The sequence below is a fragment of the Rattus rattus genome, chromosome 1 (genome assembly GCF_011064425.1).
Source record: "Rattus rattus isolate New Zealand chromosome 1, Rrattus_CSIRO_v1, whole genome shotgun sequence".
Classification (NCBI taxonomy): Eukaryota; Metazoa; Chordata; class Mammalia; order Rodentia; family Muridae; genus Rattus; species Rattus rattus.
The window spans coordinates 88,418,418-88,434,713 of record NC_046154.1 but is presented as its reverse complement, the minus strand read 5'-3'; the positions used below and the strand labels follow the sequence as shown (position 1 = coordinate 88,434,713).

Here is a 16,296-nt window from a genome sequence, read left to right as displayed (position 1 = left end):
TTTCCGACCAGTTACAGCATGTGGACCCAGTGTCAGGACAGTTCAATGAGTACTAAGGTGGAGATGTTAATAAAATAGGCCCTCCACACGAAAGGGGCTGCTTAGCTTTGACTAGCAGCACAGGAGAATAGCAGAGAAGAATGGATACTAGTTTTAAAAGGTGACAGGGATCTCCACTTTGCTTCTCCCTGATTTGCTCTATATTGAATACATAGGTCAGATCTTCTTGGATGGCATCCTCCTCATGACTCTTCCGATGCTTGTCCTTAGAGACAAAGGAGCATTGGTGCAACCAGACACAGCTTTTAATGATACCCCTACAAAAAGCAACAAAATAAAACAAAAATTTCAAAAAAGGCAGGTTCTTGATCACTTGGCATTTTGCTGAGACTCTTAAAACTATCATGTAAGACTGTGGGAGCACTGGCTGGACGAGTGGAGCCCCAGGAGTCTAACTACCTTCTTTGCTCTGGGGACTGAGCCCAGAGAAGAAAAGAGACTAGTCATTCAAACACAGAAATGTAGTTGCTGGGCTGAAACTGAAGTTGGTTTGTGCTTTATGTAAACCTGAAATCTTCTTTGCAGTTAAATAAATCCAGGTTGCAAACTTAAAGTCCTATGGTGTTGGAAGACATGTCTAAGACTTACAGAGGGAGTTGGGTTCCTAGAGCTGGCACATATTGTGTGACTTGGGCACCTATTAAAGACATACAGCATCTTAGTTTCTGCATCTAGAACATTTGCATTATAATTAAAATAATACCTTCATCATACTGTGATTCAGTCTCACTTGAAAGGAGTGGCATTTATGAATTTTGTTTTAAGTAGGACAACAGACCTACAGAGTTGAGTTCTGCCCTCCCAGCATATTCTATGTACGTAGTCAGATATGTCAACTAAAAGCACAAACCTGTATGACAAATTTCTAGAATGTTTTCATCTTGCATGAAACCTATGGACATTGCACACAGTTTCCATGCCCCTACCCCCTGTCAAATGAAATTTGGATATTGTAGGTTGTAGTTTTTGCTCTTACTTTCTACACGTGTGTGTGTGTGTGTGTGTGTGTGTGTGTGTGTGTGTGTGTGTGTGCGCGCGCGCGCGCGCGTAAGAGGAGTCGTGCAACACTGTGCTTCATTTACTCAGCACTGCATCTACCAATTTCAAATAAACCATTGTGTATCCCCCTTAAGGCTGAAGAGTATCCTAATATGAGTAAAGATCATAGGTTCAACAGAGCTTCTGGTCTGGATGGTCTACTCCACAGCTGCTGCTGCTGTTAGGACCAGAGAAGAAATATTTAATTATTGACTCCCTTCCTATGTCCATCTCCCACAGATGAACCCAGCCGGTGCTATTTCCATGATGGGGATGGGATGTGTGAAGAGTTTGAGCAAAAAACTAGCATTAAAGACTGTGGTGTCTACACGCCCCAGGGTTTCCTGGATCAGTGGGCGTCCAATGCTTCAGTATCCCATCAAGACCAGCAGTGCCCAGGTTGGGTTGTCATTGGGCAGCCGGCAGCCTCTCAGGTAAGTTCCCAGTCTTGCAGGGCTCCTGATGCTGGTTCCCTGTATCCCTGCTATGGCTCTCAAGGTGCCCACTTCAAGCACCGTGTCACAGATCATATCGACCTGAGGATAACGTTAGCCAACTGTGATAGCGCCTCTTCACTCTCACTGGTAAGGATTAGGCATATTGTGGTGAAGGGGAGAGAATGCAAACATCATGGAAATAATGACTGTTCCCCTATGGGCTTCTTATTATGATTCAAATATGGGGAAGGACTCTGTTTTGAATATACCATTGGAATTCAATGGGGGTAAGAACAAATTTATTTGGAAAAATCATAGGGTATTTTGTTTTGTTTTGTTTGTTTGTTTTGCTTTTGTTTTGTGGGGTGTTTGGTGGGGTTTTTTTGGGGGGCAGGGACCCTCAACTTGTATGGTTACTGAATTAATAACAACGTTATCAAAAACTTGCTGTAACATCTCTCCACCATTGTAGGTTCCACTCTTTCTCCCTGGCTCTCACCTCTGTATTTAAAACAGGAGTTTAGTTTGAAGCACTTCGGGGATGTTGCCACTTCTAAGAGGCTGGGACTCATTGTATGGGCCCCCTAATGCACTATTCATATGACACTATTCTCCCACAGGGTAATCACAGCCTTGTGGAGGGAGGGAGAGTTTTGGGGATACCAGAGCCTATGTGATCCTAGTGTATCTGTGCTTCCCCAGAGCCCCCTTTGCAATTATCCTGCTGAGAAAATACCTGCCTTCTTCTGAGACTCCTATTTCCCAGAGACACAACTCAGTGCTTCTAACTGCCCAGCACGGTAGCCATTTTTGAACCTAGCCTTCCTCTTGGCCTTGCAGATGAGCCATGATTCTCAGTCATCTCTCTCTAATCCTGCTTCCTTATTTCCAGTTTGTTGGAGTCCAGCTGGCATTTAGGTGAATGAGAATTAGCACTTTGGGCTGGGGTCCAGTGAGAGTTATTGAATGTGTTATAAAATAGCACCTCTCACACATTCAGTTTCATTTCCATTCGACCATCTCTTCATCTCTCCTACCTATGTTCACATTATTTTTGTTTACTCATTTGCATGTATGAATGAATGCCCTTAGGAAAATGGAAGGTGTGAGTTACCCAGAATCCCTTGGTGCCTCTCATGTGCAGTGTCAGTCTGGCCATGAATGGGTTGGGTCAGCATTCCTCTTCTCTGTGCTGCCCAGCACTGGTAGGACTCACCTGGATGGTCATAGCTTCACAGAGAGCTTCAGGAATCTTATTTATGTACCCTATTACTTCCTACAATGGGTTATTGGAGGGAGTTGAGAGTAGGCTGTGGATTTATTCACCTTTTCTCCTCAAAGCACAGCATCAAGATAACACTGTGTGCCAAGACCGACTGGCTTTGTTTTTACTGTTAATGTGCATGTCCTAGAGATGCTTGAAAAACAACATTCAAATGAGGTAATTATTAACACTTTAGAAACCTTTATACACAGGAGTAATGGGAGCAACTGTGTTCAAAAAATCACCCAAAGATTATTGCTAATAGTGATCAAAATTTAAAAAAAAGAATTTCCCAGTCCCCTTATTTTGAAAAAAGAAAAAAAAAGTGTTTCATGGGATAATTAATCCAACCTTGTAGGGAGAGGTCTGCCAGGAATTATGGCTGATTAGTTCTCTCTAAACAAAAATCTAATTAAAAAAATCATTATAAATACTAGCTCTTCAATCTATAAAGAGGAGGGGAGGAAACAAAATCTTCATACTGAATTATTCATTGTTCCCAAATTTATTTTAATGAAATCGACTAGGTTCTATTACTCAAAGCTTGCATATAATCTTTGTTACAAGGAGAATTCACTGTGACTAATTTTGCCATTATGAGATCAGCTCACTCTCGTCTTTGAGGTCAGTGTGTGCAGGCTGGGTGCAGCATCAGGAAAGCAAAGGTCTGGGGGCACAGTACAATAGCGTTCCATTTTCTTTACTCAAAACAAATGCATCTCCTGCACATGTGTATATGTGCTCATCCACACAGGTACAGCCACATGTGTCATACAGACAGTACAACACAACATCTGCTTCCTTCAGGGCAAGCACTCTTCCTGAGGTAAAAATATTGCTCCCTCCTGACAACAGGGTAGGAGGAAATAAGACTATTCCCATCACTACCTTGTTCAGTGACTAGAGGATCCCAGTAGTTAATTTTTACCCTGTCAAGCCCTCTAGTGTAGATATTAATGGTGAGGGCAGAGAAGGTGGGAGGATCCTGATAATTAAATTGAAGAACGAGATAGAAAGGGATATCTTTGGTCCCTAACTTTCCTTAAACTTTATCCTCCTCCACCTTCTCTTTCTCTCCCCCATCTCTTCATTTGACTCCTCTTCTTCTTTTCTTCCATCCCCTTCTTATTCTTTTCCCTTATACCCCTCCAATATGTACATATATGAATAAGCCCATAGGAGCTCAGTCTAGACACTATCCAAATCAAATACAGGAGAATAGAGGGAAAGGAACCAGGAACACCTGAATTTCACCACCCACCTTGCTCAGCACACACACACACACACACACACACACACACACACACACACACACACACACAACCAATTGCCTTCTTCACGGTAAACACTCTGCTGTTTACCTTGGAGCCCTGCAGGAAGTGCTGTGGTCTCCTCAGTCGGTGCCATATACTGTGTGTAAAGAATCTTGTCTTAGAGGTATATCTTATAAGATGACAATGGGAGCCTAGAAATATGAGGCCATATACAAATTTGAGAGCTGCTGGATTCCTGGGAAACAGGCAGAGTTATAGGACTCCAGGACTCAAACCCCTCTACACAGTGTCACAGTCTCTGGAACTGAGGCTGCCCCACTCTATTCTATACACTGACCCTCTTCTGCAGTCTTACTCTTTACCAGGGCTAGCTTGGCCTGAGGAATTATGAAACTGCCCAGGCATTCCCATATCTCCTTTATAATCCAGCTTATTCCACTCTCTGGGAGTCTTTCTGAGGTATTATAAAAATGATAAAAACTCAGATGTTTGCTGGGACCATGTACGTATTTCTATGTCTGTGCTATAACCCACAGAAGCTTAGGACTGCATCTCTGACCTCAGCACTCTGTAAAGAAATAGGTGTGAGAACTCTCTCCAAATTATAGCTGCATTTGAATAATTTAGCAGGCAGTTGTGACTAGTGAGAAAGAGGTACACGCTTTGTGTTATGTGAGCTTAGAATGCCAGTCTAAACTTGAGCTTTGATTTTGCATAAACCTGCCACTTCTAATGATTTCCAGCCTCTCTCCTCGGTTCTCCTTAAACAACTTTCCCAAATTTGGTTACAGTAAAGCTACCCATGAATGCTGAGTCTTGTATCCAAATGTTATCAGACATATCAAAGCCTCCTATTTGGGCAAATTGGGCTGAATATCCTATAATGAGAGAAATTCCTGGGATATTTGGGCTATGCACCTTCCTGACCCAGCTGGAATCAGGAAGTTCCTGTAAGTGAACAAAAATGGAAATGAAGAAAGAGAATCTAGTTATCTCTCTTCTGGGAACCTCAGCAATGGTGCGCTTCAGTTTGGTTTAAGTGCTTGCAAAGATCTTGTCTTGTTCATACTTTGCTTCCATGCCTCACATTTCTCCAATATTTTACAAAAAAGTCTGCCAAAGCACAAAGTTGATATGCCTCCCTTCTGCCCTCATCCCCAGAGCTTCTCCCTAAGACTATTTTCTCCTGTGCAAACAGGAAGCCCCTCTTTGCCATGGATTGTAAAGAAGAGATGGAGATGCTAGGATGAGCTAGAATTCTCAGTGTTCTCATAGGGATTACAGACCATCAGTCAACAAACCAGTTCATTAGCTTAAACTTTTGAGGGTCAAGATGACACCGACATTTGTGGGGTGCTGATTTGAAGATGAATGAAAAGCAAACCTCTTTTGAGAATAAGGGAGAAATGACCTATCCACAAGAAGCAAGGTCTGTGACACGGTAAGCTCCTCCCATTCTGGGACTTTCTGCCTAGTTCAAGCTAGACTGTTGGTTCAATGGAGATTCCTGCATGAGAGAACACCATCACTTCTTTACTTGTGAAAAGTTTTGATTGTATTTGGCATTAACCTTTTGGGGAGCAGATTAGTCCTTTGCAACTTCATTCTGAGTTGCTGTCGCCTGGTCCTTGACATGCTCATCTATCATCATCATTTTTTTTTTTTGCCTCTGTTAAAATACAAACCATATCAGGTTTTATGCTAGAGTAATCATTTACTTGTTTGATTAAAGAGAGATAGAGAGCCTGTAGCCTGTGTCCATGAATGTGAAGGGAGAACATACACAATAATAAAAAAATGGGAAATCACAGTTTTGACCTCTAAAGTCAAATAGATGACGATCTGCCTTGCTCCTTTATCTTCTATTCCTGGAAACACTTGGCAAGCCATTTCTCCAGGAAGCTCGGTGTCCTCCTTTGGAAAATGAGAATAATCTCTACAACATAGCGATTAAAGATGCAGGATACACAGAGAATACAGGCTTTTTGAAGTTACCTTGTTCTACCTGCATGTTAGATTCCACTATACACCCTCACCCAGTGCTGACCACAGTGACCCATACAGGAGAAACCATTGGTCACATTTCACCCACTTAAGCATAGACCTATCAGAAATTGCTCACCCAGGACTGTGTCAGGCACATTGGGAATCTTTAAGAAAGCCCAGGTCCTCTTGCTGTTCTCGGAGAGCTTATTGTTATACCCGAGGGGTGTGTACACCTGGAAACAGTAGTCAAAGACCTCAGAATATAAACTCCAGAGGAAATACCCCAGGGAAGAAAACACAGAGTTGTTAGCCTACTCAGCCAGATGGGATGACAGCCAGCACACTGCATGGAAAAGTCCTTTGCCCACTTTCAGAATGTCTAGGATAAATCATAGAAATAACGTTTACCAAGTTCCTCTGGGCTCTGTACCAAACTCCTTGACTCTCAAACTAGTATCGAAACAGTATTAATGGTCTCCATTCACAGATGGGCATACTAAGACTTAAGACTCAGGTTTGGAAAGAGCCAAATTAGGACACTAGCCACTGAGTTCAGGTAGGAGCCCAGATACAGAGCAAGCAGGTCTCACTTGCTTCCAAGATGGTTATGGGAAAATGGTCAAAAGAAGGGATATTTTGTGTCATCTTGTCACTATATGCATTTTAAGAATACCAAGAAAATGGGGAGATCTCTTGCAATACCTCAAATACTGCTCCACCTTTCAAGTATGCTGCCAAGATATCCAACTTTGGCCTCCATTCTTTTTCCAGTGATGGATTCCATACAGATATTTCCATTTATGGATATCATTTAATTTTGTTGTGTTCACACCCTGAGCTTCTACCTTCCTCCTTCCTTCTAGTGCTTTCCTGTGTCAGGTTAATCCTCTTCTACCTTTCTTGTAACTTACCTCTCTCTCTCTCTCTCTCTCTCTCTCTCTCTCTCTCTCTCTCTCTCTCTTATGTACTATTCATTTTTGAGATAAAACATTCAATATTGATTCTCCCAACTCTAACTGATTTGTCTTAATGTGATTAGCTCTAGTTCTATTTAATTTGCTATGAGCAGCATAATGTTTGTCTTTATAGCTAAAGGAAACACCATGATGTGTGCACCCCACTTTCAACCTCCATTAGTGTGTGTGTGTGTGTGTGTGTGTGTGTGTGTGTGTATGTGTGTTTAAAAGAAAAGTTGCAGCTCAACAACTTTAGAGGGGCAAATTTTTGGTCAGGTCAAGGCATGGATATGAAGCACATGCTGTCAATAGAAAAACAGCGAGGCCAGTGTAAAAGACAAAATGAATGACACACATAAAGTAAAAACAACAAACAAACAAACAAAAATAAATAAATAATTGGCCAATACATTTTAAAAATCAAGGTAAATGAGCTAGGAGGGGTGTTTAAAGACACTGCAGATGCTTGGCATTTATTTTTTATCCTGAAGACTGAGGAATGCTTTTCTGAGACTTTAAGCATGAGACAAACTGGTCAGACATTAAGACGGAAAGAACAGCAGTAATGCCTACTAAATACCTCCTGTATGCCAGATCCCATGAAGCATACCCTTTCCCATGCACTTCCCAGCCACCCTCCTGAGCATAAGAGGCTTCTCTCAAAGGGAAGACGCAGAGCCTCAGAAAGAGACCTGAACTCACCTATAGCATACCTCTTTGTTTCCTTCTATCTACCTCACGACAGGTGTTAACGTGAAAACATCTCCACTCAGAAACCTTGTCCTGAGAAGCATTTCCCCTGTGTTATTTATACAATAATATCTGCAAGGAACAAGGAGAAATCTTGGCCTCCTTAGCTAGTGCTGAGGAGACAGTTCCAAAGGCTGTCTGCCCCTTGCTTGCTTGTCCCTGCCTTCAACCAAAGCATTCGAGTCTTCTCATTAGGAAAAGGGGCAGCCTTTGCCAATGGTGGGGAAGGAGAGGGAAAAGGAACATGCTGAAATGCTGGAGCACATAGATTCCAAGTAGTTTCCCCAAAGGCCCAAGGGATCTGCTTTCTCCTGGTGGTTTCAGAATAATTGTTCAAGAGCACATGTGCAAGTCATCTAAGGAGACAGAACAGAAAGTACCATGGTTTGTTACAGCCTGTCCCACTCATGGGGGCACCCAGAATTCCCTCCAATGGAGTACAAAATAGTGTCTGTGAGCTGTCACTCCCCAAACCCATCCAGGGAACCCTTGGGCTTGGAGAGACTTTAAATCTATTAAACCTTACAGGGATCCTTGTGGTCCTCCTCACCACCTCTCCTCCCCATCCATCAGTCATTCACCCCTTCTACAAAGGATGAATATTTGAGTGTTGAAAGTTTGAAACACATACAATCCAAGGGCATCTGCAATTCCATTAAGCCTGGGGTCCACCATTTCCTGGTTATGTGACATTGGTCAAGACACATAATCTCTGCTTTTTGAGGTAGGAGTGAGATGCATGTGATGTGTGATTTCTCTTCTGATGACAGACTCTTTCAGAAATGCTTTTGTCTCCTGTTACAATTTCTGCAACCAAGGGGCAGACATGGTTATAAACAACACGTGGTATTACTTTCAAATTGTTTTTTTCTAATATATGTACAGATATTTTGTCTGATTCTGTGTCTGTGCTTTGTGAGTATCAGATACCCTGGAGGTACAGATAGTTGTGAGCTGTCATGTGGGTGCTGGGAATCAAATCCAGCTCCTCCAGAAGAGCAGTCAGTCTTTGTATCCACCCTCTCTGAGTCATCGCTCTAACCCTAGGATATAGGTTAAAAGAAAAATAAACAACTCAGCTTTCCCGTACCAACTTTGGGTGGTTGTAGACTTAGTGAGCCCCCAGTTCTTCCTTCACTTCCTGTTGCTTATAGAATGATTCTGGTATTCTAATGGAAGGCCAGTGATACCTGTCATTGTAAGTAATAGAACGACATGGAGATAAAGTACAGTGCTATACTCTCAAGGGAGAAGGAATTGGCATGGGAGTCCTCTACTGAGGTAAAACACATTGTGACGAAGTGTTCTAATATATGGAGTTAACCTCAGCATCTTGCATATTTTGATGAGGAAGGGACAGTTGGCAAGATGGTTTTCTATAGAATTATCTTTCTTTGTAGTTGGGCATTTGAGAGTAAATTTAAGAAGCTATACTATATCTACATTGTTACATAAAGAAAGTCTGGGTTTTGCATTGAGAAATAACTGATGTACGTTTGAGCTGCGTGATGCCTGACAAATCGCCTCACCTTTATAAGCCTCAGTTTCCCTCATCTGCAAACTGGGCAGACTCTCCCCTCTGTATTATGGTCTTGAGAATGCAATAACTTAGCATACCAAGTACAATGTATGTGCTTGTTCTTACTGGGTATCAGAATAATATCAGATCTCAGTCCCTCTAAGGCATTTGATACTAAAGTAAACTAAGTCTGAAGCAGAACACAGTACTGACAGGAAGGAAGTTACAGATAGGAATATAGCACTTCCAGGTAGGCACTAAGAATGCATTGACTTCTTGAGGACAGTGTCATGTGTAGCCCTGAGGACCATGATTGAAGAGTGAGTCTCCATCTCTCAGATGCCAGGGGACTTGACTTGAAGCCGGAGAGCAAGCAGATCTCTGTGGCTTGAGGCTCAGTCCTCTGAGGTCTCTGTGGAAATCAGACCCTTCCCTTGCCAACCTTCATGGCCCATCTAGGAAGATTCCTAGGCCTTCGTTCATGGTCTCCATCCAAACCTGACCCACCTTGATCCTGATGCCCATCTTCTCTACATCACCCTTGTTAAACCTCATATTCAGGAGCAGACACTCCTTCATCCTTGCCTTTCACTTAGACTTCCTTCTCTTATGATCTCTTTCGATGTTTTTCTGTAGGTGTTTGACAGTCTCTCTCTTCACCCCACGTCTCCTCTCCTTTCTTTATTTCCTTCCTCTTTTCTCTCCCAGACTCCCTTCCTCTCTGTTTCTTTCCTTTTTTTCTTTTTGTACTATTGTTTTGTTTTAAGTAGGGTCACCGGCATGTAGCCAACATGGCCTTTGCTGTATAATTTAGTTTCATGTTCTGTACCCAAGAAACATGTAAAAAATGTAAGCAGCATTCACTCTCTGGGGCATAATGAACGTAGGAGGCAAGCATCAGTCAAGCTTTGCTGAGCCTGCTGCTTTGCTGGTATTGAATTCTGCCCCCCAAACCACACACTCATTTCTCTACTCTGAAAGTAAACTTTCTCAAGCCAGGCTGGAAGGAGGGGGCTTTGGAAAGGAGCCGAGCTTTGCTGGGCACAGGACTCTGTTTTTTGTTTGTGTGAGCACTCCTTTGTTTGTGTTTGTTTTTCAAGGCCCCGTAAGCCCCACTCTCTAGCTCCCTCCAAGTTCTGAATTTGAAAATTCAGTCTTGGTGTGCTGTCTGTAGAATCACACCAGGAAGAGTGTCCTAACTACACTGTCACTACAGTTATAGCTTCCTTAAAACTTAAAAGTCCTCTACTAGTTCTGAGCACAAGCAAACCTAGATGCATTTGAACATATTCAATTTTCAGGGAGAAAAGGGCTCCAAGGGTCCCATAAAATGTACTGTTACTGAGAAGCATACATCATAGTTATATCTTCCTGTTTACCCCCATGCCCTTCCTCAGATAGACCTATATGTATAATGGGTAGAAGGGGACTTTACTCAGTGTCTGCAATTTTCCCCTTTCTGAGAAAGAGTTCCCTTCTAACTCCGTGGAGAGCCATGAGCTTGGATGAGCATCTGATTTGTTGATAAATACTGTTTGAAAAAGTACGAATGCTACCCGAGTGATGTCAGTACAGCACCTGACATCAAGAGATGTAGAAATAAAGTAGCAGTGCAATGAAAACGAAGACAGAATACTACTTGGCACACATCAAGAAGTGAAAGTCAGGATTATGTTTAAGAGAAAACAAAACGGTGACATCATTGAGAGCTCGAGACTAGTGAGCTGTCCGCTGGAACTTCTTACTTGGCTACAAATGCCCTACATTGACTCTGTTTTGTACCACAGTCTTCAACCACTTATGATGTCAAGTCATAAAATGTGGCTCATGTATTCAAGAAGGTGCAGTTTGCATTTAGTTAAATTTAAGTAGCTTCATAGAGGCTGTGGGCTACTCTGTGCACTAGAGTGGGTACATCATATCCCATTGCTCCCGTACAAAGCGATCTCCAAGCAATTGTCTCACCTTGCTGAGCCTCTGTCTCCTCAAATGTAAGCTCTGTCTCCTCTAATGGCAAGTTCCCTGGATCCATTCATCAAATTAAATCATTTGAAATCCACAGTGAAATAATTTATCCATTTCCCACATAGGGAGGGAGAGCTTCTCAAAGTGTCTCACATTTTGTGGCAGAATAAGAGAAACACTCACTCAGTCTCTTGGTGGTCTATCCCATACCACCTTCCCCAAGACTTAAAAGTAAATCTCTCTTTTTTTCCCTGAATGACATATGACAGACTGAGCATTTTGTGATAGAAAGTCTTATACATTTTATCTGTACCAGTTCTCATGGGAGGTTTTTGACATTAGATACATTGTTTTTCATTCATAAGAAGTAGCTGATCTACATGATCACTTTTTTTTAAAGCTCTCTAAGTCATTTCACATAGCTGGTGAAATTTAGACTCTTTAAAGTAGGCAAGGCCTGGTGCAGTTAGTGCAAACTTTTCTATGTAGCCCAAGGGGCATGTTTTAGGCAGAATGAATGACATAGCTTGAGGGCTTTTTCCCCTTCTCTCCAGAGATGTCAGTACTCCTTCAGACATGTTTAAGGCTTAGCCATCATTCAGGGTCTAGGTCTTTCAGTGAACACCGGATTTTTAAACAAAAAAAAAAAAAAAAAAAGAAGAAGAAGAGCAGCTAAAGATTTGGGCTCTATCTTCTGTTTCAAGTTATTTCCAGTGCCTAGCATAGGGTATCCGTATTTGAAGAACATTTGGAAAAAAATGTTTCTGTATTTGTTGAATGTCACCAATGTAAATTTCCTGTGGTGATGGCATCTCCTTTGTAACTTGAGTTAACAAGTTGGGTCAGGAAGTGCTAAGTAAAATGTTTGGGTTATAATACTCTGTGAATTTATAAATGGGGAAAGCAGGCTGGGCCTTCTTAATCACCTGATTTATCTATCATTTGTTGAAGGATGATGATGATGATGATGATGATGATGATGATGATGATGATGGTGATGACCTGAAACTGAGAAAGGATAGGCTCCTTTATTCTCCTTTATGCCTCCAGAATTGAACCTTACCTCAAAACCAACATAGCTTTCCTTGGTGATGTTTCCTGCATTCATTGCTGGATGCCTCCACATCTGACAAATCAAAAGCTCATAGTAGGTGTTGAAGAAGTAACCTCCCGTTTACCAATAACTTAGCGCTGATACCAGGAAATGGCTAGACTCTGGGGTTGATGTGGAGGGGAGGTTCTAATCAGCTCCTTTGCCTCCACTATGGCGGACACATCAAGTCAAGAATGCCCCCATGATTGACTTCCCACAAGGAGTGATGAAAGCATTAGGTATGTTTTTTTCAGCTTGTAAGTGAGGAGCAATTTTTAATGTGGTCTCCAAATAAAAAGGATAAGCACTAGAGGCTGTGAAGTAGTAAGGAATAGGAAGACAGAGAGGAAGAGGAAAGAATAAGGAAGGAAAAAGAGATTATGGGATATAAGAGTAAATAGAGGAAGGAAACAATGACTACACCAAAAGAGTAAATGGCAACATAATTCCAATAACAGTTGTTATTAATGACCAGAATGTGAAGGACTCTCAGGGTGTCAATTTTGTATCCAGAACTTATACTGTTTCTTTGCGTCCAAACATGCCAACCATCTTATGAAGGAGATTGTACAGTTTTTACTAGTTGACAGAAGAATAAGTTATGAAGCCTTCAGGTGGCCCAAAGGTAAGGTAGGACTGTCTCCAGCTCTTTCTGCCAAAAGTGGAGGAAGAATAGATGATGCAGAAAGGACAAACCTGCGTGCTTTCTAATAAATGGGCATGATATGCCTACACCTGTGTGCCTGCAGGAACTCTTTGAATTCCCATGCCAGATCTGGTCATCTCATTTTTCAGTGGGGAAATACAGACTTAGCGACAGGTCTGAAGTCATTCCCTCAGTGAATGGCAGAAGCAGAACTTCCAAACCACAAACCTTTGACATCAAAACATATATAGTTCCCTCTGTCCCATGGAGAAGGAAAAAGAGTCAGGTGTAGGGGTGTGTGAAATATTTCGAATGGAGGATCTCAAAGCATAATGCCAAGGTGCTACTGCTGGGCACATATCTGAGCTGAGCCTTCTAATGCTGCCACTGGTGAAGACATACTCAAGGAAGTCCCCATCTTTCAGAGACCTTTGCTAATAATCTTGTAGACAGGGAAAATCAGGAATGGCCACTCAGCACCTGAGAGTCTTAAAGCTTACTAACTTGCTGATCACAGCTATTATCTCTACTTCTGAAATCTGACATTCCAGGCCAGAGAGTCACGCTATCTATTTTTCTCCTAAAGACTGTGGTCCTTGTTCAAACTGGAAGGTCCTGGGGCTCCCTCAACAATTTCAGCAACTCCGTCCTCTGTCTCTTACATATGTCAATGAAACACATTATTGGATTGGTTCCAGAAGAAATGAAACTGCGGACAGGCAGCCGAGGAAGGCACCCTCCCTCTCATTAGAGAACCAAGAGAAACAAGACACACATACTGCAGCTATAGCAGAACATCAGAGAACATACATGCTCAATAGGAAGCAGGGCCAAGAAACAAATATATGCAACCTGGCTATGTTGGCATAGTGCAAGAGTTCCCTATAAGCATTGTAACATGTACATTATCCTGAATACAGTTCTTAGGGCACAGATCTTAGTTAGCAAAGCACAGATCTTAGTTAGCAAAGCACAGATCTTAGTTAGCAAAGTTAGTTAGGAGAAGGCAGAGTGGGACAAACAAACACAACCTGGTGACTCCCAGTTTTATGAACTTGAGAAAACTGTGTTCTTTTATGACACATGTTTTTAAGTGAAAAATCATTCTTGTGACCTTTCTGAACAGTGTGGTGTGGTCTAGAATGCCATTAACCACTTCTCAGCTCTTCCTAATCAAGAGTTTCAGTGACTATAGCTTTGGTGTGGTTATCGATTATCCAAAGGTTTCCAGGAAAAGGTGGAGAGGGGATTGGATGGGTCTGATGACCTACATGTCTCAATCTTTGAGCTGGGTGATCAGGATTTCTCACTGTAGAACGTTGATCTAAGATTAGTTATGACTCCCAATTTAGCTCCAGGGTTAAGGATATCATCATATTTTGTTTTCAAATTAAAGTTAACTGTATTTGTAATTTTAACCTTTGTATCTAAATCTTAAACAGGTAGTTTTATAGTACCAGGATATGGTCAAAAAGATATCTTGTTCTACAAAAATGGCTTCTTGTGTTATAGTCAGAAAACGAAATTTTCTCAGTGCCTTCTATTTCTAGAACTATCGATATCCCAGGGCTCTGAAAGGAAATCCACTATAATGCTGGACTCTTATCTGTAACAGGTGATGCCTCAGGATGTCCACCTACTGCTAGCCATGGTGTCAATTTTCCTCTCTAGTGTCTAGGGTCCATTCTGGTTAAAGTAAACTGAGACCTTGTCTGATACAATCAGCACTGACTGATATTTTATCCATTTATCTAATATATAGCAGTTTTGTATCATGATGCAGAATTTTTGAAACTTGCTTTTTTTATAAATGTAAAAGAAGAAAGATCAGAAAACACATAAAAATTAGCATTTTTTTCCAAAAATGTTATGTTGGGAGCTGTATGCAGAATAAGGCAAAGCCTCTTGACCTTTGACCTTCCTCCTTCATGCTTATGCAACTGACAACATCTGGAAAACTGGTTTTGTCATGGCTCAGCTGTGGCTCAGTTTTTCCTCTTCTCGAGCCTTTTTTATCTCCAGAGTGTACTTGACACAAAGAATTTACACTTCAGATCTGGCTTCAGGCATAGTTTGTTTCAGTCCCTTACTTGTCCATGCCCATCGCTCAGACTTCATGAACCTTGAAGCCAGAGCCAACCTGGTTTTCTATACGTGTCAGCTCACTTAATTCTTTACAATCAACTTTCCATGGATTTAGGAGTCATTTATTAAAGAGGGGTGTGGGGACTCTATTGATATTTTCTTCTGTGTTTCCTTTTTCTCACATATACCATGGGAATTAAGATCTTAGCCCATAATAAGAAATAAGTATGTGTTAATTGAGTAAGTAAATTAATGAGAGGTCATGAATAAATATAGGAGAAAGGTCTTATTTTCAGCACAAAAAAGGAAAAACTGATTCTTCCAAAAGAAACCTGGGATATCTAGAAACCCATAACCTTCCCCTTCTCTCTTCAGAACACAAGGGATTCCCTCACCTTACTGTCTCTATCTTTCCAGCATCTTACTCCTGATAGTGACACATGAGACCTGGGCACAACTACAACCATCTTGCTGGAACCATGTTCTACTGTGGGAGAGCACATGAACTGAAGGGCAGCCTCCAGATGTTAGCAGTTTCTGCTCATTTTTTTTTTCCTTTTCAACAACAACAATAATAATGAAAGCAAACACAGGCCTTGTCCCCCATCTGCACCCCAGAAATTACAAACAGGTGGGCCCAAATACACTAGTATAGCCCAGACACTTACCCTTTGCAAGGCCTGCCTTGTACTGAGTCATCCAGCCATACCAGCTGTTCTATGAACTGGGACAGGGGCTCCAATAAGAGATCATGGTCATACCACAGGAAGCCCCAGAGTCTACTTTCCCTCTCCCCACCTCCCACCCTGAAGAAGCCTTGGCCTCTAACTTAAATGGATGTATTTTGGAGAACTAGGTGGCTTAAGAGATTAGTAATGAGATCCCAAGTCTTTCAGTACTAGGTCAGGAGTTCAGAGGCAGGCCTGGGTGACTGGTGAATGGCATAATTAGGAGCCAGGGGCAGCCTGTGAGGGCCTCTGTGAAATGAGCCTATAGGGCTTTTCATGGCTGCAGTTGTCAGCTGCACAAAAGCCCACCACCACATCCGACACTAATCACTCTCCCTTGTTAGAGGATTTACTAGCTGGAGAATCCTGAGCCCCTACCTAGCCTTCTAAAAGCCAATGTCCAGAATGGGTTTAGGCTATTGCCTGGTTCCTGTTTGTAAAGTGGGAAGAGCACATCAACCCCATGGTATGGACACATGAGAACTAACATTTCAT

General features: G+C 41.9%; 1 protein-coding gene across 1 annotated transcript in view; it reads left to right on the top strand.

Annotated features, from left to right (window-relative positions):
• Positions 1 to 16,296, top strand: part of Pappa (pappalysin 1) — a 188,462-nt gene that overhangs the window by 99,703 nt on the left and 72,463 nt on the right. Inside the window, 1 exon segment of the mRNA XM_032902919.1 lies at positions 1,339 to 1,532. Within this exon segment, the coding sequence (XP_032758810.1) occupies positions 1,339 to 1,532 (194 nt within the window).